This window comes from Oncorhynchus keta, chromosome 12 (genome assembly GCF_023373465.1).
Source record: "Oncorhynchus keta strain PuntledgeMale-10-30-2019 chromosome 12, Oket_V2, whole genome shotgun sequence".
Taxonomy (NCBI): domain Eukaryota; kingdom Metazoa; phylum Chordata; class Actinopteri; order Salmoniformes; family Salmonidae; genus Oncorhynchus; species Oncorhynchus keta.
In genome coordinates, this window is record NC_068432.1 from 33,943,771 (window position 1) to 33,968,962 (window position 25,192).

General features: G+C 43.0%; 2 protein-coding genes across 3 annotated transcripts in view; one reads left to right on the forward strand and one right to left on the reverse strand.

The window, feature by feature from the left end:
• Nucleotides 1–364, reverse strand: part of LOC127906333 (rho-related GTP-binding protein RhoF-like) — a 51,165-nt gene extending 50,801 nt beyond the window's left edge. Inside the window, exon 1 of the mRNA XM_052458061.1 lies at nt 210–364. Within this exon, the coding sequence (XP_052314021.1) occupies nt 210–231 (22 nt within the window). The 5' untranslated portion in view covers nt 232–364. The remainder of the gene's footprint in view (nt 1–209) is intronic.
• On the forward strand, nt 1–23,681 carry LOC118391389 (histone-lysine N-methyltransferase SETD1B-A-like). Of its 2 annotated transcripts, XM_052458042.1 has the most exons (18): nt 1–30; nt 466–582; nt 2,804–2,958; nt 3,254–3,352; nt 3,794–4,064; nt 6,108–6,229; nt 7,160–8,272; nt 10,031–10,771; nt 16,311–16,490; nt 16,637–16,921; nt 17,093–17,168; nt 17,283–17,705; nt 17,826–19,177; nt 19,399–19,566; nt 19,736–19,861; nt 19,972–20,091; nt 20,227–20,364; nt 20,495–23,681. In XM_052458042.1, exons 3-18 carry the CDS (start codon nt 2,818–2,820, stop codon nt 20,666–20,668), a joined length of 5,529 nt encoding a protein of 1,842 aa, XP_052314002.1. In that variant the 5' UTR covers nt 1–30; nt 466–582; nt 2,804–2,817; the 3' UTR covers nt 20,669–23,681. The 2 variants fall into 2 exon arrangements, with proteins under 2 accessions (XP_052314002.1, XP_052314001.1); XM_052458041.1 differs by lacking the exons at nt 1–30; nt 466–582 and adding an exon at nt 1,525–2,636.
• The last annotated feature ends 1,511 nt before the right edge of the window (nt 23,682–25,192 follow it).

Sequence of the window (25,192 nt, forward strand, 5' to 3'; positions counted from 1 at the left end):
TTTCTCTTGGATTACATGTTTTAATTAAGTGTAAGTTTATTATTAGCATCTAATTCCAACAACATTTCACAATTTAATGTTACAATATAATAGTTGTTAATGAGATCAATTTAGGCAAATCCCTCTTTGGTGAACCTGTCCTAAAACAAACAAATGTAACATTACTGTTGTTTAGAACTAATACATTGAGACAGATCAAAATCCATTACCTTTAAATGACAAGATTTCCATGGCAGTAGGTTATGTCGTTTAGGTTTATTTTTGATATCTTAAATTCGAGGGTGGGGGATTTGACTGCAATCCTGTCATCAGGAAGAGAGAGGGGAGCTGGTTTGCATACTGCAGTTACTGATGCTGCTTGAAGATTTTCAGCATTTGTTATTCGTTGGTCAGATAGCAGTCAAGACTAAGTCAAAAGCCTTCAATAGACATAAGTTTTGGGCTAATTGTTTTCTTCCTTTTTAGGAGTTGCATCCCCACTCATCCTTTAAACCACTATAAGAGGATCCGAAGATGGGAATAAGAATGTTCCATTTCCCCCTGCATTTAGGCCTGATAAATGTATTTCCTCACAATGTTAAGGTAAATATTTTCATTAGAGTTTCATTTTTCATCTGCTTCCAGTTGGATTCAATGTCTATGTAGTGAGCCTTTGAGGATACCAATAAGTGTAGGATTGTGTCTGGAATTCTACAGAAATATAAATATGCCCATGAAGCAACATCAGGTACATTATACCCTCACATTTGTTCTGTCTATTGCCCAAATGTATAGCCTACTGCTTACTATGAGCTATTACAAAACATGCATAATTTGACACAGTGCACAAGCCATCATTTGAAAGAAGAATACTTACTGACCTTCATGGTATTAAACGTCTCTGTTGTGTAACTAGATGGTGTACCATGTGAAAGATGAGAAGCAAACACTCTTTAATGTAGAACAAGTAAAGGGGGTTAGTTTGAGTACCAACAGCCAATTTCCAGTTATAAATGATTCAGCAGTTTTGCTAAAGGCCATTTGCTCTCTGGCCTGCTTTATGTGCTGACATTAGATGAGCAAATATACTTAGCCTCTGATGGATATAGTTAAAACAGTATGCAAATTAATGTATTGAAGAGAGTTAACAATTCTACGGACACCATTACTCCAAAATGACCAAGTCAATAAAAATAACAGTATAGTGATACTTTAATAACAATAAGTTCACATTTCCTACATATACAAAAGGTAACACAGTTTAACTTACACATGCTATAAATCATACATGGCCATTTACAGTGCAATGTCAACAAAATGCCATTACACAATTTCATTTTACATTTACTGTGCTTTTCTTCATAACAACTTCAAACTACAAGCTGTTTATTCACTATACTTGTTTCTTTTTACTTTAGAATCCAAAATAATTTTATATGGGTGTGCCATGACCTAGTTAGGACAAAGATGGATTCCAAGCAGAGAAGGAAAAAGGTTAAAAATGTCAAAGGGATAACATCCAGTATTTTATCTTCCTTCTTCTCCATCCTGTCAATGGGGAATCATTGTTATTTATCATAGTCCAGAAAGAGATGTGGAAATAAAGTATAAGATCCCTTTTGAAACAAAGGAAACCCATATTGGCCATTGAGTCCCATTTCAGGAAAATGGCTGCTGAGAGCGCGCCCAGCCCCCTCTCTGCTCTCTGTTGAAAGATTCCTCAGCCGTGCCTCTAATAGCAGAAGCTAAAATGGTGCTTCACTCTGATTGGCCGGTGGAAATGCTAACGTTAACCAGCCAATTGCCCAAGCACTGCAAAAATATCAAGCAATGGATGGCACATCTCCTCAGCCAACATAACACAAAATATCAAAAAGACAATGAAACGGATTAATAATGAAAAACATGTCAGTTAAAATAAACAGTTACCTTAAAATGTACCCATATTTGGCCTTTGAATATTATAATTACAATGTGTGTATAGGTTATAATGTAGGCCTAGTCTATAGTCTCAAAATGTATTTAATTTATGTTTTATTTATGTAATATATTGTAAACAGACCAAACATATTTCCTGAGAATTGCCCATAAACACAGCTCTAGGGTCAGATTTACTATCCTAAGGCTAACGTTTTCAATCAGGAATTAAAACGTTATAATGACCCTAGATCTGTGCTTAGACAGAACTTGCATCGACCTATGTCCATCTTGTTTGCTCTTTGAGTAAAAGTAGGCGGTAGATTCAACACTTATTTCATGCCCAATGTGCGAGCTAAAAATACACTATACAACAACTTCTAATATTTACATTTAAATGCAATACATATATTTATTTATGAATGTGTTGTGTGTTTAAAATGGTCCAATAATATTACAAAATGTACGCATATGTAAAGAACCTCAAATCGAAAGTGCGAATGGTATGAGGGGTAGCGAAGCTCAATACTATTGTGAGAGAGACAGAAACCCCAGACTGGAGGCACAATATGTGTTGGCTCGCAAAAAGGGAGGCAGTATTCTTTGAATCATGTAATGTAATCATAAGATAAATTATCTCGCCGTTTGATTATTAAAATAAAGTTCGATCGGACAAAACATGTCCAAGCCAGGGGAAAGAAACAGACTAAACGAAGACCATGGCAGAAAGCAGAGTTCAAGTAAGCTTGCTCTTTTTTTCCTTCCTCTGTAATGTCTGTTTCTGTAACTGGGATACGCTTGTAATCCCCATTTTTCTCATAGTATTTGCAAAGCTATCGCTACAATGTAACCTAACGAGTGTTTGTGCGCAAGTCTATGTTGTTATCTTCTTGACATTTCTACACAGGTTTGGCAAACGGCATGGACAACCACCATCCCGTTTGCAGTTCGGGGGAGAAACGAAGTCACCATTGTAGAAGTTACAAGTTGATTATTGACCCAGCGTTGAAAAAGGGATCGCACAAATTGTATCGCTATGATGGAACGACTTTTAACATGCCCGTAAGTTATACATCCGTATTCGAAAAGAGAAACACTTAGCTACATTGTTGCAGTGTTTGCCTCACGATTGATACGTTACTTTCTGCACATGACACAGTGCATCAGAAGTGTCACTATCCCGTCGTTAAACGCAGTCAAAGGTTTATCCAAGCAATTCAAATCAACTCTAACCTTTTTCATGACTGTAGTGGGTGGTGTCTGGTGTAAACCCCGTCTTGACATATCGGCAATCGGCGCGTCATATTCTTCCTGCTTGTCAGAACTTCTGGAATAGTTACATTTTATCGTTCTACAGAACCCTGGGATGCCACCAGTGGATATCGTCCGAGACCCGAGAATCGGTCGTCTATGGACGAAGTACAAGGAGACGGATCTCCCAGTTCCGAAGTTTAAGGTAGGGTAATCAGTCACACCCCCTCTCAGATCTTAACAAAATGTGCCATGCTTTTTATGTTTTGGGGCTATAGCCTTTTCTAAGGTTCCGAAGTTTTAAGTAGCCTGACACACCCCCTCGACATTGTTGATGGAAGTGTCATGCTTTTGATTTAGTATGTAGTTCTACAGACAGGCAACACATGCTAAGCTATTATCCCTTACAGCATGAACACATTTTGGATGTTGTATGTCAAGACTATTCTATCGTGGTGATTTTGTTTCTCAAAATGTAAACTGCAGATGTCCAAAAATATTCTATTTAATTGGGCATAGGCTACGTGAAAAAAATGTTTGTTGGTCACATTGCAGCCTGGAATTCAGGTTTCAACGGTTACTGGACAAATGTACTGTAGTCTAAATGTAACATTCATAATTTAATGTAACTATTTTCTTTCTCCAGATTGATGAATGTTACATCGGCCGCGTGCCTCCCAAGGAGGTGACGTTTGCGAGGCTGAACGATAACATCAGAGAAGGTTTTTTGACTGACATGTGCAAGAAATTTGGGGACATAGAAGAGGTGGAAATTCTATACAATCCGAAGAACAAAAAGCATTTAGGAATAGCCAAAGTTGTTTTTGGAACTGTAAAAGCAGCCAAAGATGCTGTCCAGACTCTTCACAACACGTCAGTTATGGGCAACATCATCCACCTGGAGCTGGATCCCAAAGGTAATACATCTTTACATGGGCTATATATATATATGTGAATATTTATAAATAATGTGCAATTCATTCTCAGTTGTAGAAACAACATTTATGCATACGTGAAAACTTGATATTTTATTTTTAAAACGTCACTCATTTCATTTTTGGAGGACAACATTTAGTCACGTGTATAGCCTACGTTTACGGTGGTTGCTTGGTAACCAGAGCACTTTCAAATGAATGTAAGTGCGATTTACCCACGAGCATCAACAGCGTGCGCAAACTACAGAACGGTATTTTTCGAAATGAATAAAGATAAAACGCAGTTTCGTTTGGTTTATTTGATTTATATTCAATTATGGCAGTCATCATTGAATTAGTTATAGCTGTTTAATTATTTATGTGCCTGTAATAAACGCCTATAATACAATTATGATTGAATTACTTAGGATTTTTAAAACTAATTCTAAAGCAACTTTATAGCCGAAATATATATTTCAGCCTATCATTAAACAATATTTTACTTGTTGACGTTGGCTGCATTTTACCATGTTAATATATTTGTCTGTAGCCATTAACATCAGTAATGAAAGACTTTCGCCTATTTCCCCGGCTAAATGGAATATCGTGTATCATATTTAGAATTTACTCGTATCATGACGCTGTAAGTTTTTTTGCCCTGTTCAAAATAATTGGGAACTCGGAAATTTCCAACATCAGTGCGTTCACGACAACTGGGAACTCTGGGGGTGAAAACGAACTCGACCTGGGAAAAATCGTTTTGAATGGTCATCTTTCTAGAGCTCTGACTTTCCGACCTGAAGATCACTGACCTCATGAGTTCCTAATTGTCTTGGAAGCACCACTATTCTCTTAATCTCTTAAATAGACAGTGGTTCCTCTTACATCAGCAGAGGGTCATAGGGAAAGTGCTCATTGCCGCATTTAATTTAAACTTGTAGCCTATATAATGAGAGGCTGGAGATCAAGCAGAAAATCTAATGCTTACTGAGTACCAATTTATCATTATAATTTCACCTGCCTGCAATAGTACGCATATATCGTTGACATTGATTTACCATATGCCGATTTTAAATGTACAATTCAAATTAAATGTCACTAGAACATCTGCCTTGTGGAAAACTCCACATGCAGAAACTCCTCATTCTGTTTTCAAGTTGTATTTTATTTTATATTTAATAATATACATTATTGTGTATTTATTGCTGTGAATGATGATGTTCTTACACACCTCTAAGGTCAGCCTGGTCTCATAGACTAGACATAACAGTAAATGAAAATCCAGGACACTCAAATTAGTATAATATGTTACTTTTGGTATGGTTACATAAGACAGGAGGTTACTTAAGGCAAAAACGAAAGGAGGGGGGTTGGTTGGGTGTAAAATGTGAAGGTCTAGCAACCCAAAGGTTGCGTGTTTGAACCTCATCACCGACAACATTAGTATTTGAGCTAATTAGCAACTTTGCAACTACTTATTACTTTGCACCTACTTAGCATGTTAACCACCTAGCTAACGTTAGCCACAACAAGTTGGAATTTGTAACATACCATACGTATTGCAAATTCGTAACATATTGTACGAATTGCATTTGTAACATATATGAATTATAATTCATTATTGCTTCTGTGACAGCATGGGCAGTGCCATTGAGGCAATCTCCAGTAGTACATTTTCTTCACAATTGGCTGATCCTGCCTGATGACCCGGTTGGACATGAATCCAACATGGTCACCAAGAGGGATCAGCCAATGAAGTTGGGAGTCCCACCCAATTGACTACATTAAAATAGTGGTAGCCCTCCATTGCGCTGCCCATGCAAATACTGCTTTTTGGCCACTAGAGACCTCTATCATTCTCTATGTTCTTAACATACAGTAAGTATCATACGAAATGAATGATGGACATCCACAAATTTCACACAACCATATCATACAAATTTTAGTGCCCCGGATTTGCATTTACTATGAGTCTAGTTGCTAAGGCTACTGAGAATTTTTGTTAAATTTCACTTATTGAACCATATCTTAACCTTATCCATCCAGGTGAGAATCGCCTTAGGTACTTCCAGCTGCTGTTGAATGGCACCTTCACCCCTCGGACACTTCCAGTGGGAGGAGAGGAGGCCAGACAAGTGTCCCCTCGTAGCCTTGCAGAGGCTCTTCTGGTAAGACCACCACTTTTATGTTAGATGTTTAGCAGCACTATGTTATGTTGTATTTGAGACAATTTGCAAGTGTTCCAAAACAGGATCGCAGGAAAGGTAAGCGTGTTTAATTTGTCTGAACATTCTATTTGATTTACCTTTTCATGTTTGCATAACTAGTCTTTCTGCAGGGCCAACTGATAGCCAAGGCCCTGGCCTAGTACCTTGAACAGATTGTAAAGTTCTGCGCATAAGCCTGGTTCTCTCAGCTTTAATGAGCTTTGCATTATTGAAAATGAAAAGTGTCCCATAGTCAACTGCAGACCAGCCAGTATGAGTTTATTGTATGTCATCAGAAAGGTATTTCAGATGAAGACATAGTTAAGTCAGTAGTTTTTCCAGCTTCAAAGGTTTGTTTGGTGAAATATGTTGCCCCATTCCTGAATCATTGTTACTGCGCTGTACTCCAGTGAGTCTCTGTGACCCCCAGCCAATATAAGCTGACACCCTTATCTCTAATCCAGTTTATTAGTGCAGCAGGTGGTAAAATGGGGCCCAGGAAGGAATGTTGTCTAGAACCTCTGCCTGCCTGCAAAGGAAAGGGGCAGAGCTGTTGCAAGCCTGCCTTTGAGCCATAGCCTTACTGCACAGCTTCTCCTGCAAGCAATACTCGGCTGTCTTCAGCGGTTTGAATGAATGCATATTGGGAAAAACTACAATCTGACCCTACATCTTTAGATATAATTATTGGCCTGTTAATTAGGTTAAATCATAACAGTTGCTGTGTGCTCAAGATGCATGAGGTTGCATTATTTTCATTTTAAAGCCTGAACTTGATTGTGACATTAAATGGGCAATGTAGCCATGCTGATGGATGTTATATAGGTTTCAGCAGTTGAATGCCTTCTGTGAGTGTGTTTCCTAAGCAGTGTTTGGTGTGTCCCTCCCCAGGCCTGTGAGCCCCTGCGCCGGCTCTCTGAAAGCAGCTCGTCTGCTGCAGTGGGAGGCATAGTGACCCCCAGCAGCACCGCCTCCAACACCACCCCTCTGTCCCAGGATACGGCCTACTCTAGCCTAAGGCAAGACACTCCGCAGTCCCAGGGCACCCCTCACACCCCACGCCAGACCAGTACACCCTTCTCTCAGGACTCCAACTATTCCAGCAGGCAGGCCACCCCAGCCTATCAGTCTAGCCGGGCCGAAGGCTCTGGAGGCTACAAGTCTCGCAGACACGAGAGCAAGTTCCAGGATGCCTATAACCGTAGACCGGAGAGGCGTTATGTCCATGGCACTGGGGGATCAGGATCCTCCTCCTACCGAGGCAACTCTGAACAGTCTGCCTTCAAGCAGCACCAACCTACCCCACCTGAACCCCCTTCCTCTGCCTCATCCTTTGCCCACACACCACCTCCCCCTACCAGTGCCAGCTTTAAGTCTGCCTTTTCCCCCTACCAGCAGGCCCCAATGCCCCCTGCGTTCCCCCCTTCAGAATCTCCGTTCCACCAGTCTGTCCAGCGGGAGGCAGAGTACCGGAGGCCCTCCATGGCCCCTGCCACTGACTTCAAGCCAGTCAAGAACAAGCCAGCTACTCCACCCATTCCAGAACCCCCACCTGAACCCAAGGCCCACCCCAGCACACCCCCTGCCCTGACACCAAAGCACTGCCCCCCCTCCCCTGGCACTCCCACCCTGGAGTCAGAGCGAAATAGCCTGGACTCTCGTATTGAGATGCTTCTGAAGGAGAAAAGGACAAAGCTTCCCTTCCTTCCTGGAGGCGACTCATCAGACACTGATGTGCGTATGGTCTGCAGCCCCATCTCCTCCTCTTCCTCTCAGTTGTCCCCCATCCCTCCTTATGGGGGCACCCACACCTCTAGACCCTCTAGCACAGGCCTGGAGGACGTCAGCCCCACACCCCTGCCTGACTCCGATGATGAGGAGCCCATCCTTGTAACAGGCTCGCTCCTCAAGGGAGTCAGCTCTCCAGACCATCTCCATGGGAAGAACGCCAGTGACTTGAAGGATGGTCGCCTCGGAAACCACACACCCACAGACAAAATGGAGGTAAGAACCAACAGTATCATCCTTACTTTGGGTAGATGCTATGTTTAAAAAGTGGAAGATGGAAACAGGGGAACAGATACTCCATTCCATACATGACACGTTATTGGCCACATTAGTAGTATTGCTGTGGAGATGTCTGCTTGCAGCCAGATCTATTTGGCAGCTACAGAGGGGGCACCGGAAGTAAACAGGCTTCGGTGTCTGATAGTAAGCCTACACTTTCCCTTTTGTTTCATTCTTCTGTCTGTATACTCCAAGAGGAAATGGTTTATTCTGGTTTCACAGCAAACAGTGACCAAAACAGTGACAGTTTTTATGGGTCTGTTCCAAACTTGGTGAAGTTATCAACAACATACCGTGAGTGACACAGAACATTAGTGTTTTCCCCCTGCCATCAGAACTAGTTGCCTCATAAAGATATACACTTTATACACTCGTCATGTACTTTGAAATTTGTTTCCATGGTCTTCCTGTTTGAATGGCTTTGTGTTTGCAAGCCATGTATTAACAATTTTGCAATAGATTCAAAGCTCGTAGTTGCTAGTTAATTCTCTACCTGGCACGATAACAAATTTAATCCAAAACTCCAAACTGGGGACATGCATCAGAGAAACATCAAACAAAGGTTTTAACCTGACCCCAGATCAATTTGACATGCCGAGTAAGTGGCAGTACAATTGTAGGGCATAATAGGCTACTTCAAATAGGCTACTTCAAATAATATTTTATTTAAAAAAATACTTTTGGAAGTAACTCTTCTGTTGATGTGTAAATGGTTATTTTCCTCATGTTTGGTACTACTGACTTTTTGTAACTAGCCCCGTGCCCTGATAATAGGAGGCCCACACCTAGGGCTGTGACTGGGAAACCTGACTCATTCTTCTGTTGGGGAATAGAAAACACTTTCACTTCCTCTTTCTAACACTCATGGGAGGAGTTACCAGGGTGGCTGTTAGCTCCATTCAACACTCAACTCACCACTTCCTGGTTCTGTTGAGCCTGACAATCTGGATCGGCTCACATCCCTGTATATTTTATGTTATCACAAAGCAAACATTTCAATAATATGGGCAGTTTGGCACACACAGGCTGCTCCCCAGGCTTTTTCAGTCTTTGTGGTTTTGATTGTTTTATGAATCCTGATTTCATTGCCACCGAGATATGATTTATCAATGAAAGCTAAGTTGTTACTGAATCTATGACCATAACCTGGTTGTTTGCGATATAGTTTTTTGTGTTAGTTTCACACAGCTATTCAAGAACATTAAATCAGCAGTTGTGTTTTTTGTAGCCAAGAATCATGTATATATTTGATTATACTTGTACTAACACTTGGGCTGAACGTATTTAGACTTGGCTCATCCTTCAAATAATAACTATTATGATTTTCAAATTTCAAAGTCAAATTCAATTAAGTCAATTAAGAGCAAATTCTTATTTACAATGACTGCCTACATCGGCCAAACCTGGTGCAGGTCGGTGTAATTAACTGTTCATGATTTGAAAGATTAGGAAATAACCACATGCTGCTAAATTCTAGTAGTGCCTTTTTAGACACTAATATCAAGGTTAGTGTTAGACAGCCTGGGTTTTGGAATTTAAAGAAGAGGCTGGCAGAGTTAGCTATTTATTATGATATTATAGGGATTTGTAGAGAAGCTAGAACCTTTGCTTATTATGTGGATGCTTCCTATATGACTATCAAGTCATGTAGTGTAGAGAGATGTCCTGACACCTGGTCCTCTCTCTCCCACACAGAGCCATCAGTCCTCTGGGGAAGACATGGAGATCTCAGACGAGGACGACATGCCAGGCACGCCCACGCACGATGGCGACTGTGTCAAGGGAATTGTGGTCAACTCTGCTGTGTCCCCCATGCAGTCCATGCCCCTCCCACCCCCCGGCTTCCCCCCTCTACCCCCTCAAGCGGGCTTCGGTCTTCCACACCACCTCTCTGCTGTCCCAGGTCCACACCTGGCACCTGGAGTTCCACACCCCATGCTGCCTCACCTCTACCCCCATGGCATGGTGCCTATGATGCAGATGGAGCTGATGAGCTGTCTGCCTCAGTGGGGCAGCGTTCACATGTCGTTCCAGATGCAGACCCAAATGCTGAGTCGCATGGCCCAGACCCGGGGTCCCTACCCCTACCCACACTTCATGACCGCAGGAGGGGCGGCTGCAGCCGGGTCAGCAGCCATGCAGTTTGGGGGTCCCTACCCGCCCTTGTCAATGAGTAGCACCCCAGCTGCCAGTGCAGGGGACCACAGGCAGCAACTCTGGCCCCACCCCAGCATGCCTAAGTTCAACCCTGCCGTTCCTCCACCGGGCTACGAAGCTAAGGAAGACCCTCATAAGGCCACCGTGGAAGGGGTGCTGCTGGTCATCGTCAAGGAGCTGAAGGCCATCATGAAGAGGGACCTCAACCGTAAGATGGTGGAGGTGGTGGCCTTTAGGGCCTTTGACGAGTGGTGGGATAAGAAAGAACACTCAGCCAAGGTGAGTCATTCTTCAAAGCAAGCTCCTATCTTGTCTCACTTCAGTCTCATGTGAGCGTGTTTCTCAATTCTGATATTATGTGGAATATTTCATGAAGCACAAATCGAATCAATTTTTTTTGTTGCATGCACATATTTAGCAGATGTTATTACGGGTGTAGCAAAATGCTTACGTTCCTAGCTCCAACAGTGCAGTAATATCTAACAATGCTGACAAGAATGGAATTAATAAATATATAAATATTAGGATGAGCAATGTTGGGAGTCCGGAGTATAAATATATACACAGTACCAGTCAAAAGTTTGAACACACCTACTCATTCAAGGATTTTCTTTATTTTTTACATTTTCTACATTGTAGAATAACAGTGAAGACATGAAAACTATGAAATAACACAAAAGGAATCATGTTGTAACCAAAACAAATCAAAATATATTTTAGATTCGTCAAAGTAGCCACCCTTTGCCTTGATGACAGCTTTGCACACTCTTGACGTTCTCTCAACTAGCTTCATCTGGAATGCTTTTCCAACAGTCTTAAAGGAGTTCCCATATGCTGAGCACTTGTTGGCTGCTTTTGCTTCACTCTGCGGTCCAGCTCATCCCAAACCATCTCAATTGGGTGAGGTCGGGTGATTATGGAGGCCAGGTCATCTAATGCAGCACTCCATCACTATCCTTCTTGGTCAAATAGCCCTCATACAGCCTGGAGGTGTGTTGGGTCATCGTCCTGTTGAAAAACTAATGATAGTCCCACTAAGCGCAAACCAGATGGGATGGCATATCGCTGCAGAATGCTGTGGTAGCCATACTGGTTAAGTGTGCCTTGAATTCTAAATAAATCACAGACAGGGTCACCAGCAAAGCACCGCCACACCATCACACCTCCTCCATGCTTTACGGTGGGAAATACACATGTGGAGATCATCCGTTCACCCACACTGCGTCTCACAAAGACATGGTTGGAACCAAAAATCTCCAATTTGGACTCCAGACCAAAGTACAAATTTCCACTGGTCTAATGTCCATTGCTCGTGTTTCTTGGCCCAAAACAAGGCTCTTCTTTTTATTGGTGTCCTTTAGTAGGTGTTTCTTTGCAGCAAATCAACCATGAAGAGCCTGGTTCACGCAGTCTCCTCTGAACAGTTGATATTTCGATGTGTCTGATACTTGAACTCTGAAGCATTTATTTGGGCTGCAATTTCCGAGGCTGGTAAATCTAACGAATTTATCCTCTGCAGCAGAGGTAACTCTGGGTCTTCCATTCCTGTGGTGGTCCTCATGAGAGCCAGTTTCATCATAGCGTTTGATGGTTTTTGCGACTGCACTTGAAGAAACTTTCAAAGTTCTTGAAATGTTCTGTATTGACTGACCTTCATGTCTTAAAGTAATGATGGACTGTCGTTTCTCTTTGCTTATTTGAGCTGTTCATGCCATAATATGGACTTGGTCTTTTGCCAAATAAGGCTATAGTCTGTATACCCCCCTACCTTGTCACAACATAACTGATTGGCTCAAACGCAGTAAGAAGGAAAGAAATTCCACAAATGAACTTTTAAGAAGGAACACCTGTTAATTGTAATGCATTCCAGGTGTCTATCTCATGAAGCTGGTTGACAGAATGCAAAGAGTATGCAAAGCTGTCATCAAGGCAAAGGGAGGCTATTTGAAGAATATAAAATACATTTAGATTTGTTTAACTTTTTTGGTTACTACATGATTCCATATGTGTTATTTCATAGTTTTGATGTCCTCACTATTATTCTACAATGTAGAAAATAGTATAAATAAAGAAAAACCCTTGAATGAGTAGGTGGTCTAAAACTTTTGACCGGTGGTATTTACCACCCCTACCTTGTCACAACACAACTGATTGGCTCAAATGCATTAAAAAGTTAAGAAATTACACAAATGCACACCTGTTAATTGAAAGGCATTCCAGGTGACAACCTCATGAAGCTGGTTGAGAGAATGCCAAGACTGTGCAAAGCCGTCATCAAGGCAAAGGGTGGATACTTTGAAGAATCTCATATAAATTTTGATTTAACACTTTTTTTGGTTACTACATGATTCAATATGTGTTATTTCATAGTTTTGATGTCTTCACTATTACACGGAACCCAAACCGGCTGTGCGCGTGCGCCATCGTGTATACATTTATGTTGTCCTACCACACCAAACGCGATCACGACCCACAGGTTAAAATATCAAAGCAAACTCTGAACCAATTACATTCATTTGGGGACAGGTCGAAATTTATTAAACATTATGGCAATTTAGCTAGTTAGCTTGCACGTCCTAGCTAATTTGTCCTATTTAGCTAGGTTGCTGTTGCTAGCTAATTTGTCCTGGGATATGAACATTGAGGTGTTATTTTACCTGAAATGCACAAGGTCCTCTTCTCCGACAATGAATCCACACATAAAACGGTCATTCGAATTGTTTCTAGTCATCTCTCCTCCTTCCAGACTTTTCTTCTTTGAACTTATATGGCAACTTATTGGCATCTAAACTTTCATAGTATTACCACGACGACCAACAACACAGTTCGTCTTTCAATCAACCACGTGGGTATAACCAATGAGGAGATGGCACATGGGTATCTGCTTCTATAAACCAATGAGGAGATGGGAGAGGCAGGACTTGCACCGCGATCTGCGTCACAAATAGAACTGACTTCTATTTTAGCCCTTGGTAATGCAGACACCCGCGAGCAGTGTGGGTGCAATAATTGAATACTATAGATTTCAACATTTATTTTGCAACGCTCGCTCACATGATGTGAGCGATGTAGTCAGGGTATTATTCTACAATGTAGAAAATAGTATAAATAAAGAAACTGTATGTGATGGGATGTAATAGAATATTTACTACAGTTGAAATTGGAAGTTTACATACACCTTAGCCAAATATATTTAAACTCAGTTTTTCACAATTCCTGAAATGTAATCCTAGTAAAAAATCCCTGTTTTTGGTCAGTTAGGATCACCACTTTATTTTAAGAATGTGAAATGTTAGAATAATAGTAGAGTGATTTATTTCAGCTTTGATTTATTTTATCACATTCCCAGTGGGTCAGAAGTTTACATACACTCAATTAGTATTTGGTAGCATTGCCTTTAAATTGTTTAACTTGGGTCAAACGTTTCACGTAGCCTTCCACAAGCTTCCCACAATAAGTTGGGTGAATTTTCGCCCATTCCTCCTGACAGAGCTAGTGTAACTGAGTTAGGTTTGAAGGCCTCCTTGCTCGCACACACTTTTTCAGTTCTGCCTACAAATTTTCTATTGGATTGAGGTCAGGGCTTTGTGATGGCCACTCTAATACCTTGCCTTTGTTGTCCTTAACCCATTTTGCCACAACTTTGGAAGTATGCTTGTGGTCATTGTCCATTTGGAAGACCAATTTGCGACCAAGCTTTAACTTCTTAACTGATGTCTTGAGATGTTGCTTCAATATATCCACATAATTTACCCGCCTCATGATGCCATCTCTTTTGTGAAGTGCACTAGTCCCTCTGCAGCAAAGCATCCCCACAACATGATGCTGCCACCCCCGTGCTTCACGGTTGGGGATGGTGTTCTTCGGCTTGCAAGCATTCCACTGTTTCCTCTAGACATAACAATGGTCATTATGGCCAAACAGTTCTATTTTTGTTTCATCAGACCAGAGGATATTTATCCAAAAAGTACGATATTTGACCCCATGTGCAGTTGCAAACCGTAGTTTGGCTTTTTTATGGTGGATTTGGAGCAGTGGCTTCTTCCTTGCTGAGCGGTCTTTCAGGTTATGTCGATATAGGACTCGTTTTACCGTGGATATAGATACTTTTGTACCTGCTTCCTCCAGAATCTTCACAAGGTCCTTTGCTGTTGTTCTGGGATTGATTTGCACTTTTCGCACCAAAGTACGTTCATCTCTAGGAGACAGAACGCGTCTCCCTCCTGAGTGGTATGACTGCTGTGTGGTCCCATGGTGTTTATACTTGCGTACTATTGTTTGTACAGATGAATGTGGTACCTTCCGGCCTTTGGAAATTGCTCCCAAGGATGAACCAGACTTGTGGAGGTCTACATTTTTCTTTTGATTTTCCCATGATGTCAAGCAAAGGGTCACTGAGTTTGAAGGTAGGCTTTGAAATAAATCCACAGCTACACCTCCAATTTACTCAAATTATGTCAATTAGCCTATCAGAAGCCATGACATCATTTTCTGGAATTTTCCAAGCTGTTTAAAGGCACAGTCAATTTATAAGTGAAATAATCTGTCTGTAAGCAATTGTTGGAAAAAATTACATGCACAAAGTAGATGTCCTGATCGACTTGCCAAAACTATAGTTTGTTAAGAAGAAATTTGTGGAGTGGTTGAAAAACTAGTTTTAATGACTCCAACCTAAGTGTATGTAAACTTCCAACTTCAACTGTATATCTGTAGAATACGTAGGACAGAATAGTGTATATATATACAGCAATAGTTAAATATTGCTGTATATATATATACAGCAATAAATTGACTAAACTACAGTATATACATATGAAATGAGTAAAACAGTATGTAAACATAAGTAAAGTGACCAGTGTTTCATGTCTATGTACATAGGGCAGCAGTCTCTAAGGTGCAGGGTTAAGTAACTGGGTGGTATCCGGTTAGCAACAGTGATTAAGTTCAGGGCAGGATACTGGGTGGAGGCCGGCTTGTGATGGTTATTCAACAGTCGGATGGCCTTGAGCTAGAAGCTGTTTTTCAGTCTCTCGGTCCCAGCTTTGATGCACCTGTACTGACCTCGCCTTCTGGATGATAGTGGGGTGAACAGGCCGTGGCTCGGGAGGTTGATGTCCTTGATGATCTTTATGGCCTTCCTGTGACATCGGGGTGCTGTAGGTGTCCTAGAGGGCAGGCAGTGTGTCCCTGGTAATGCGTTAGGCAGACCGCACCACCCGCTGGGGCTAAGCGAGCCCTAAGTTTACGGGCGGTGCATTTGCCATACCAGGCGGTGACACAGCCCGACAGGATGCTCTCAATGGGCCTGTAAACTTTGGGTTACCTAAAATATACTGTATATCCCTAAAACTTTATGCTAATGGTAGAATGTGGCCATTGTTGCTTGGATACAAAAGAATGTTTTGGAGAAAGGCCTCATTTAAATCTCCTGGAATGTTTTGAATAAGAAAAGCTCAGCTAACCTTGAATTTAACCGTGAAGTTGAATGCACACTAGCTAGATAATGAGTGAAGATTTATTTGAATGTGTTGAAATGATGGACACTGGTGAAAACGAGGTAGGCATATCAGAGCGATATATTTATAGTTTGGTTAATTGAAAGAGTTTGGTTAATTGAAATGAATGAAATATTTGAGTGCAAAGGACAATGCTGTGTTAACTGGCTAGGTTGTCAGTAGTTTTAATTTGCTATTTCACTAACTCTGGATGACAATTTAATTGTCATGACATGACTTTTCTAGCCAAGGATTCTCCTGCATTATTGAGCCAGATAGCTAACTTGCTTTCATATGAGTCCATGTTGTTGTTCATCCTCCAGGTGTCCCTGACCCCGGTGAAGGCTGGTGAGGGAAAGGAGGAGGAGAAGGAGAAGCCCAAGCCCAAAGAGACCATGGGCTCCAGTCTACTGGAGAACTGGAACAAGGGTGAGGGCCTTGGCTACGAGGGTATGGGCCTGGGCATCGGCCTTCGAGGAGCCATCCGCCTGCCCTCCTTCAAGGTACCTCCAGACACTTTTAGGATTGACTAAGAATATGTCTAAAGATCTCTGTTACTTTGGAAAATAGTTATATAATTTTATGTTTGGCAAAGTGCATTTGCCACAAATCCATGGGAGAGATTATTAATGTGTTTGTGTGTGTTCAGGTGAAGAGGAAGGACCCTCCTGATGCTGCCTCCACTGGGGACACTAAGCGAGCACGGCCCTCCACGCCGGTGGATGATGAGCTTGAGGACATAGCAGAGCTCCCAGAAGATGTGGCCAGGGTGGACGAGGACAGCGCAGCTTCTCGGAGACGACATGCCCGGCCACTGGAGCTGGACAGTGAGGGAGAGGAGAAGGTAGAGACCTCTGGAAAGGAGGAGTCCCTCTCCGACAGGGAGGAGGAGCCTGATGAGACGGAGGTCTCTGACAGGTTGTCATCGGCCAAGGTGAGCTGTCAGTCAAATTACCTAAAAATGGCCTAGAATGGGGGATGAAGTGTTGACCACTACAACCTTCAACAGGTGCTTCATCTCATTGGAAGAAGGCAACCTGAGGCATCATACTGTAGAACCATTTTTTTAATAAGAGCTTTTAACCTCTGGAATTTAACCTTGCAGGAGAGTGAAGAGGATGAGGACGAAGATGAGGCTGCCTCATCCAGTGACGGTGAATCATCTGAGTCGTCGGATGAGGGTAAATACACGCTGATGTCAATGACCGTAGTTAGTTATTTGGTTCTCTGTGTGGAAACGCTGCCTCTGTAATTGTCCTTATCTTTGTGTTTCTTTCTCCTCCTCACTCCTTCAGAACTTGCCAGTTCTGCATCCTCTAAAGTCGACTCTGACTCCTCTGCGACTGGGGACTCCTCCGAATATGATTCCAGTTCAGAGGAGGAGGCAGAGGAGGAAGAGGAGGAGGAGGTGGCGGTAGATGTGGAGAGTCTACCGGATAAAGACGAGGACCGTGTTCGGACTTCTTCTTCCTCCTCCTCTTCGGCGTCCTCATCTGAGCAGGAGGTGGAGGTGGAACCCAAGGCCCCCAGCACGCCCCTAGTTCCTCCCCCAGAGGACGAGCCCTCAGAGCTGGCTGGTTTAGATGAGGACCAGAGGCCTAGGGGGGGGCTGAAGCTCAAGCCCAACCACAGAGCCCTCAGTGAGGGGGAGGAGGCAACGGAGCCTGGCCGGACCAGCCTGGAGGATCTCCGGCCCCCTTCACCCAAAGGAGTCCCAGGTCTTAACCCTCTCCTATTACCTAACCACAGAAGCTTCATGTTTCAGTTTCCATTTCAGATGTTGCACTGCATATTGCTTTTAACTGACAGTTTGTCTTGGCATGTTGGTTGTCTTTCAGCTGAGGAGCCAGACATTGACCTGGGAGTTGCCATCCCTGTATTTAAGATGGATCTCCAGGACGATGTTACTAACCTGCGGCCGCCCACGCCAACAGGCTCCCTGGCTGACAGCGACCAGGACACTCGACCCAAGGCCCACACAGAGGACGAGGATCTCCCCTGTACGCCAGGTAGAGGAGCTCCTGCATGCCTGGAGCCCAACACAGCCCTCCCTAGATCCCTAGTAGTCCCATCTATGCACCTTCCTCCTACCCCGGCCATGGAGGGCCACTCCCTCCTGCTGCCTCCTCCCGGCCCCCTGCCGGACCTCCCCCTCTCATTTCGGGCCAGGCTGTCCACAGACGAGGATGTGCCCCGCACTCCTGGCAGGGACCTGATGGTCCGGGCAAGGGGCCTGGATAAGTCCCAGAATAGCACAGAGAACGTGCCCGTCACACCTGACAGTGATGCTCCTCTGACTGGCAGCAGCCTGGCCAGCCTCAGCTCTCCCCGCATATCCGGCAGCCCCTTCTCCTACCCTGCCCAGTCTCCTGTCCTGAGTGCAGGTATCCCCAGAACCCCCGGCAGAGATCTGACCTTCACTCCTGTCTTCCCAGACCACACAGCCCTGGCTGTTGGCCTGCCCATCCACTGGAAAGCCTCTTCAGAAAGCCCACTGTTCAAGGAGCCTCCACTCAGCACCCTGGCCAACCAGACCCTGCCCCCCGACTCCCTCCAGGGAGAGGCCTTAACCAGCGTGCCAAAAGACCTGCCTGCTGTCCCAGTCTTAGATCTCCCCGTGCCCCCTGATGCAACCCCACCCAAGAGGAAGCCTGGGCGACCCAAGAGTAAAAAGGCTGCAGCACTGACCTCTCCTCAGACTGAGTTTATGGAGCTCTTGGTGACTCCCACCTCCATGCCCCGATCGTTGCCTCATGATGCCCAGCTCAGAGAGTTCTCTGCAGACATGGATGCTGCAGCCGCTCTTTCTGACATCCCCAGCCGCGCTGGGCTAGACTCATCCACGGTGGGCCTGGACTTCAGGGAAGGGGAGACAAAGCTGCATGTGGTTTTGCCCCCTGACGACCAGTTCCTCCCCTATGAAGAAGAGGGGCACTTGCAGAAGCCTGTCCGTAAGGTGAGGCGAGGGTGGGAAGAGCTACTGCTGGCCAGCCACTCTCCCGTGACCACACCGCCGTGGCCCCACTACTCTCCTCGCTCAGAGTTTGAGGAGATGACCATCCTGTACGACATCTGGAACGATGGCATCGATGAGGAGGATATCCGGCACCTGCAGGTCACCTACGACAAGATGCTGCAGCAGGACAATGGCAACGACTGGCTCAACGACACGCTGTGGGTCCAGCACCCTCATATCCTTTACTACTGGCCGTTACTAATATTTCTGCCAGTTAACTGCTAGTGCATTACTAAGTGCTGTTCCTTTAGTGTCCCTTTGTTACTGGTCTTTTAGTTTTGCTCAGTCATCATGCATTTTAAAAAGTAGTAAATTAGAAATGCTTGCTTATGGTTTTGCCAACACAAGGTCTTACCTTCTCCAAAAGCCTTTTTATTCCCTTGACTCCTCCTGTACCTACCAACATCCCGGCGGTGAAGAGGAAGAGGAGGGACGATGGCATGAGGGATCACATGACTGGCTGTGCCCGTAGCGAGGGCTACTACAAGATTGACAAGAAGGACAAGATCAAATACCTCAACAGCAACAAGCACCTACTGGAGGAGGGGCCTGTAGACATGCAGGTGGGTTTTAGCAGAGAGTGGGCTGGTGGGCTTGAGTTCAAATCATCAATGGTGTCTCTGTTTATCTGTTTGTGTCTTGATGGGTCTGTGTTTGTCTTAAGGTGAAGTAGGAGCTTGTGGAGTAGAAGCTCATCTCTTTCTCTCCCTTCCTCCATCTCTCTCTCTGCAGGGCATGAGTATTCCCGCACAGCCCCTCGTTTCCACCAGAGCTGGCTCTGAGCGGAGGTCTGAACAGCGCCGCCTGCTGTCCTCTTTCAGCTGTGACAGCGACCTGCTCAAGTTTAACCAGCTGAAGGTACCCAAGGCCAAACACAACCCATACACAACTACTGTTATTTTACACTGTACGTGTGTCAATGCAATACTGTGTCACTTCAATTTGTTCTTTTTAACACTTTTCGCCAGTTCCGTAAGAAGAAGATTCGGTTCTGTAAGTCGCACATCCACGACTGGGGCTTGTTCGCAATGGAGCCAATTGCTGCTGATGAGATGGTGATTGAGTATGTGGGGCAGAACATCAGACAGGTGAGGAGAACAGGTTATGTACAGATGGGAAGCATTCTACAAATGATCCAACACCACTAACATGCACTTTGTGCTGGCTGCAAAACATCATGCCATACAGGTGAGTGTTATAAACCCATCCAATCCTGTGTCTAGGTGATTGCTGACATGAGAGAGAAGCGTTACGAGGACGAGGGCATCGGAAGCAGCTACATGTTCCGTGTGGACCATGACACCATCATAGACGCTACCAAGTGTGGCAACTTTGCGCGCTTCATCAACCACAGCTGCAATGTAAGTGTCTCTTCTCCTCTCAAGAGCTGGAGCAAATCGTAATCAAGTCCATGTCAATGAATCGACCCAGTTTCACAGTGCTAGGCTAGCAAACACATGGATGCTAACACCACTGTGTTGTTCTTCTCAGCCCAACTGTTACGCCAAGGTGATCACAGTGGAGTCACAGAAAAAGATTGTCATCTACTCCCGACAACCCATCAATGTCAACGAGGAGATCACCTATGATTACAAGTTCCCCATCGAGGATGAGAAGATCCCCTGCTTGTGTGGGGCAGAGAACTGTAGGGGAACGTTGAACTAACGTTAGTCCCTGGCCAAGGGGAAACTCCGGTAAAACAACAAGCACTGTCCCAACAAACGTTGTCCCCATTCCCTGGACACACACAGAGACGCCATGCTAAAAACACACGGACAGAAGAGGAGTGGTGGAAGAACCAGGGATGAAAACCAACCCATCGTCTGGCTACAGTGCAGCTACCTGTCTGGGACTCTTTTTATACGCACAGATATTAACTCAAGATTGTTTACGATTCCAGGTGCTCTTTAAAACAGAACTAAACATGGGTTTTCTAATAGTCTCCCAGTGACCCTTGAATTTTCACAATGCTGTACCATCTGGCTTCCTGGTGCAGCACTCTTAATTGTCCCTCTTCCATTCAGCATGGTTCCCCTTTCTGGTCTTAGCTTGTACAGGTTTACCTAGTCTTTTCATAAGCTTTATGGAGACCCACACACACACACACCTACATTAAGCTGCTCATTGATACTGTTGACATTCACAATGAAAACACTTGTCGCTGTGGGAGGGCCACAGCCTCCCCACGGGAGACGACACTATTTTCACCATGTGGTGGTCATAGTGGCACAGACAGGAAGTAGGATTGGGGCCCTGAGAAATGGGTTTGCTGCCCAAGGAGAAGCCTGCGTGGATGCCTTCACTTGCTTAACACCCCTTTGTTTTTATAGTAAATGCAGAAAACATTTATCATTTAAGCTACAGAATGGTTATCAATTCACAAATGTGGATATCACTGGAGATGAATCCACACCTGCTCATACCAGCAAATAATATAGAGTATGCTGCTGTCTGTTACTTTATGCAAAATCAAGGAATATGCTTTCAGAAATTTACAAATGGTATTAAGGTTTATTCCAGTAGTTTTTCCATAATTTCTGTTGTCACTCTTCTTACCGTCTTGTCTTCCCCAAAAACACTACATGCTGCCCTCTGTAGGTCATATTGTGGAAACAGTGAATGGGGAAAAGAATGCAAGATGGGTACCGCAGAAATGTATTTACACAGTTGAACCTTTACATTGTAATGTAGTATAGTGTTTCCAAAAGCAACCATAGGCACATAATTCCTTCCATAACGAACTTAGTTGTCACTGCACAGTGAGACTGCTGATCGGAGTATACAGATTTTATTGAAAACCTTTGACTTTATGATGCCTTCTCATCTCCAACATGACATCCATCCACAACAGACTGCGTGTTGAGGTTCACATGTAGAAGGGTTAGAAAACTGATTCCCCATTTAAAAGACTGCCTGTCCTAGTTCCTGTCCTGGTTCAGTTCAGTACAGCTGTACAGTACAGAATAGCGATTCAAACTACTTTTAGGTTTGCATACTTTTCTTCCTGAAGCTCATCCAATGCTGTCGGGAAACCAAACCGATCCCCACTGCATTTCCAGTGTTATATCTTGAGAAAAGCATTTATTCAATGCGCTATAAAGTTGACAACATGACAATAATAGTAAATATAGGTGAAACCTATCTAAATGGAACTCCAATGTTCTCTATGAAAGCACACAGACTGCAATTAACAGGAATTATTTACATCACAGAGACTTTGACAAAAGCCTTGGAATGGGGTGTGGCTAGAAAACAAGTCAGTTTATGAATTGAAGTTTATTGTAAGTGCCATATCCATGTGTACTCGTCTGGGGTGTTCATGACTACAAGGCAAGAGTGTTTCTGAAAGCTGCCGCTTGCAACTGTGTTAATGCGCATGCACTTATGAAATGCTGTCTATTTTCACCCGTGTGAATGTGTTTTGTATTGTGTAACATGAATGTGTGTTGTTTTCCCTCACTGTTTGGTGGTGTTGATGACCGGTTTAGGTGTCCTCACCTCATGGTGCATTATCAGCCCTTACTGTACAAATAGCTCAGTATTCTACTCACCACAGAGAAAGAAGTGTTTCCAATCTAAAACAATTCATCAGACCTCGCTCTATCAAATCATCACCACACTAACAACCCCAAGCTCCAATCTTCTGTTTGTGTATGTTTGTCACGTGGTTATTGTCTCTTGTCATTCAGTTTCATGAATCATTCATGTTTGTGAATGCACTAGAGGCTTGCACTTCTGCTTACACCCTCCTAGCCAATCAGAACTCTGAAGACCAAGTCATTCATTGCTTCTCATTCAGTTGGATAGCTTATACATTTGCTTAAAAACCGTGATGTTTATATTGTACAGGATCACTTGTATAGAAGACCTGAATTTTTTTTCTACACATGGAGAATATGTAATGATGCATCTTTTATTTTTTAAACAAAAAAGACTGAGTATTTAATGTTGTATTTTCAGGGATCAGTAAAAAAAAAAGTAAGGAATCTGTAAAAACAAAATTTCAAGGGTTGAATTGTTTATTTAAAGTAAAGGTGCATCTTGTACAGAAAAAAAGATCTCCACTTCCCTTTGAAAGATTGTTTCTTGTAGAAACGTCTTCATTTTCTCTGCCCATTTCTTTTGTAATCTTAAAATATATAAATACTTTAACTGTGAATATATATATATATATATATTTTTTTTTTGTTCCTGGGGATTTGCTACAGAAATACAACTCTGGGAGATCTGTGTCAGACAGAGCTGGTGAATGTGGAGCTGGTGGCAGTATTTTCAGCTTGTGTCAAGCTTTATTTTTATTTTCTGTTGTAAATTCTATGAAAACTTGTTTGCAGTGTGGAGAATGGGGAAAAAAGCATTATGGTGCAGAAATGGCATAGGAATAGGGTGGAATCACCAGCCTGTTTCTCATGTCTATTACATAAAATGTATGAAAAAGAATAATGGGAAATAAAGGCATTTTTTTTTTCAAACGATTACGAGTTAATTGAACTAAACTGAATACATTACATTTCAGTGTTTGGACAGAGCAATAACTGGATGATCCAGTTTCATGTACAGTAAACTGACACTGGATGTTGGATAGAGGTTCCTTCATGTTAGAAACCTCAATGGAGAACACATGTATAACTTCACCCATGATGAGCAACATGAATAAACCAACATTCAGAAATGGGGAGACCCTGTCCTTGTGTGTCAGTGTGTCGGCTACAGTTTAGTTCAGAAATGGGGAGACCCTGTCCTTGTGTGTCAGTGTGTCGGCTACAGTTTAGTTCAGGACCAAACTATGTGATTTCTCCCCCATTTCAAGCAGTCAGGCAGTGTCAATCAGGATGCTAGGGACATCAGTCACTTTATATTATCAATAGCATCAAGGTATGGTCAGTAAAGAACATTAATACAAATCCAATTTTATTGGTCACATGCACCGAATACAACAGGTGTAGACTTCACAGTGAAATGCTTACTTACCAACATTGCAGAGTTAAAAATACATATTTGCTAAATAAAAGGAAATAATAAAACAAAAACGAGGCTATATACAAGGAGTACCCATACCCAGTCAAGGTGCAGGGGTACGTTCTTATCTTCCATGACATAATACACGTTTACCTACACTACCTTTCAAAAGTTTGGGGTCACTTAGAAATGTACCTGTTTTTGAAAGAAAAGCACATTTTTTGTCCTTTAAAATAATATAAAATTGATCAGAAATACAGTGTAGACATTGTTAATGTTGTAAATGACTTTTTTATGGAATATCTACATAGGAGTACAGAGGCCCGTTATCAGCACCAATCACTCCTGTGTTCCAATGGCACTTCGTGTTAGCTAATATAAGTTTATCATTTTAAAAGGCTAATTGATCATGAGAAACCCCTTTAGAAATTATGTTAGCACAGCTGAAAACTGTTGTTCTGAGTAAAGAAGCAATAAAACGGGCATTCTTTAGACTAGTTGAGCATCTGGAGCATCAGCATTTGTGGGTTCGATTACAAGCTCAAAATGGCCAGAAACTAAGTACTTTCTTCTGAAACTCTATTCTTGTTCTGAGAAATGAAGGCTATTCCATGCGAGAAATTGCCAAGAAACTGAAGCTCTCATACAACGCTGTGTACTTCTCCCTTCACAGAATAGAGCAAACTGGCTTTAACCAGAATAGAAAGAGGAGTGGGAAGCCCCGGTGCACAACTGAGCAAGAGGACAAGTACATTAGTGTCTAGTTTGAGAAACAGACGCCTCAAGTCCTCAACTGGTAGCTTCAATAAATAGTACCTGCAAAATACCAGTCTCAATGTCAACAGTGAAGAGGCGACTCCAGGATGCTGGCCTTCTAGGCAGAGTTGCAAAGAAAAAGCCATATCTCAGACTGGCTGAAAAGATTAAGATGGGCAAAAGACCACAGACAGCAGACAGAGGACCTCTGCCTAGAAGGCCAGCATCCCGGAGTCGCCTCTTTACTGTTGACATTGAGACTGGACAGTTTTTATTGCTTCTTAATCAGAATAACAGTTTTCAGCTGTGCTAACATAATTGCAAAAGGGTTTTCTAATGATCAATTAGCTTTTTAAGATGATAAACTCATATTAGCTAACACAACATGCCATTGGAACACAGGAGTGATTGTTGCTGATAATGGGCCTCCGTACGCCTATGTAGATATTCCATAAAAAACCTGCAGTTTCCAGC

Excerpts from the sequence above, each read along its gene's own strand:
- LOC118391389 (XM_052458041.1), top strand. The coding sequence starts at position 2,576 with ATGTCCAAGCCAGGGGAAAGAAACAGACTAAACGAAGACCATGGCAGA. Across the intron at positions 16,491-16,636 it reads TCCGCCTGCCCTCCTTCAAG|GTGAAGAGGAAGGACCCTCC; the intron begins GTACCTCCAGAC and ends GTGTGTGTTCAG. Across the intron at positions 19,567-19,735 it reads AGGGGCCTGTAGACATGCAG|GGCATGAGTATTCCCGCACA; the intron begins GTGGGTTTTAGC and ends CTCTCTCTGCAG.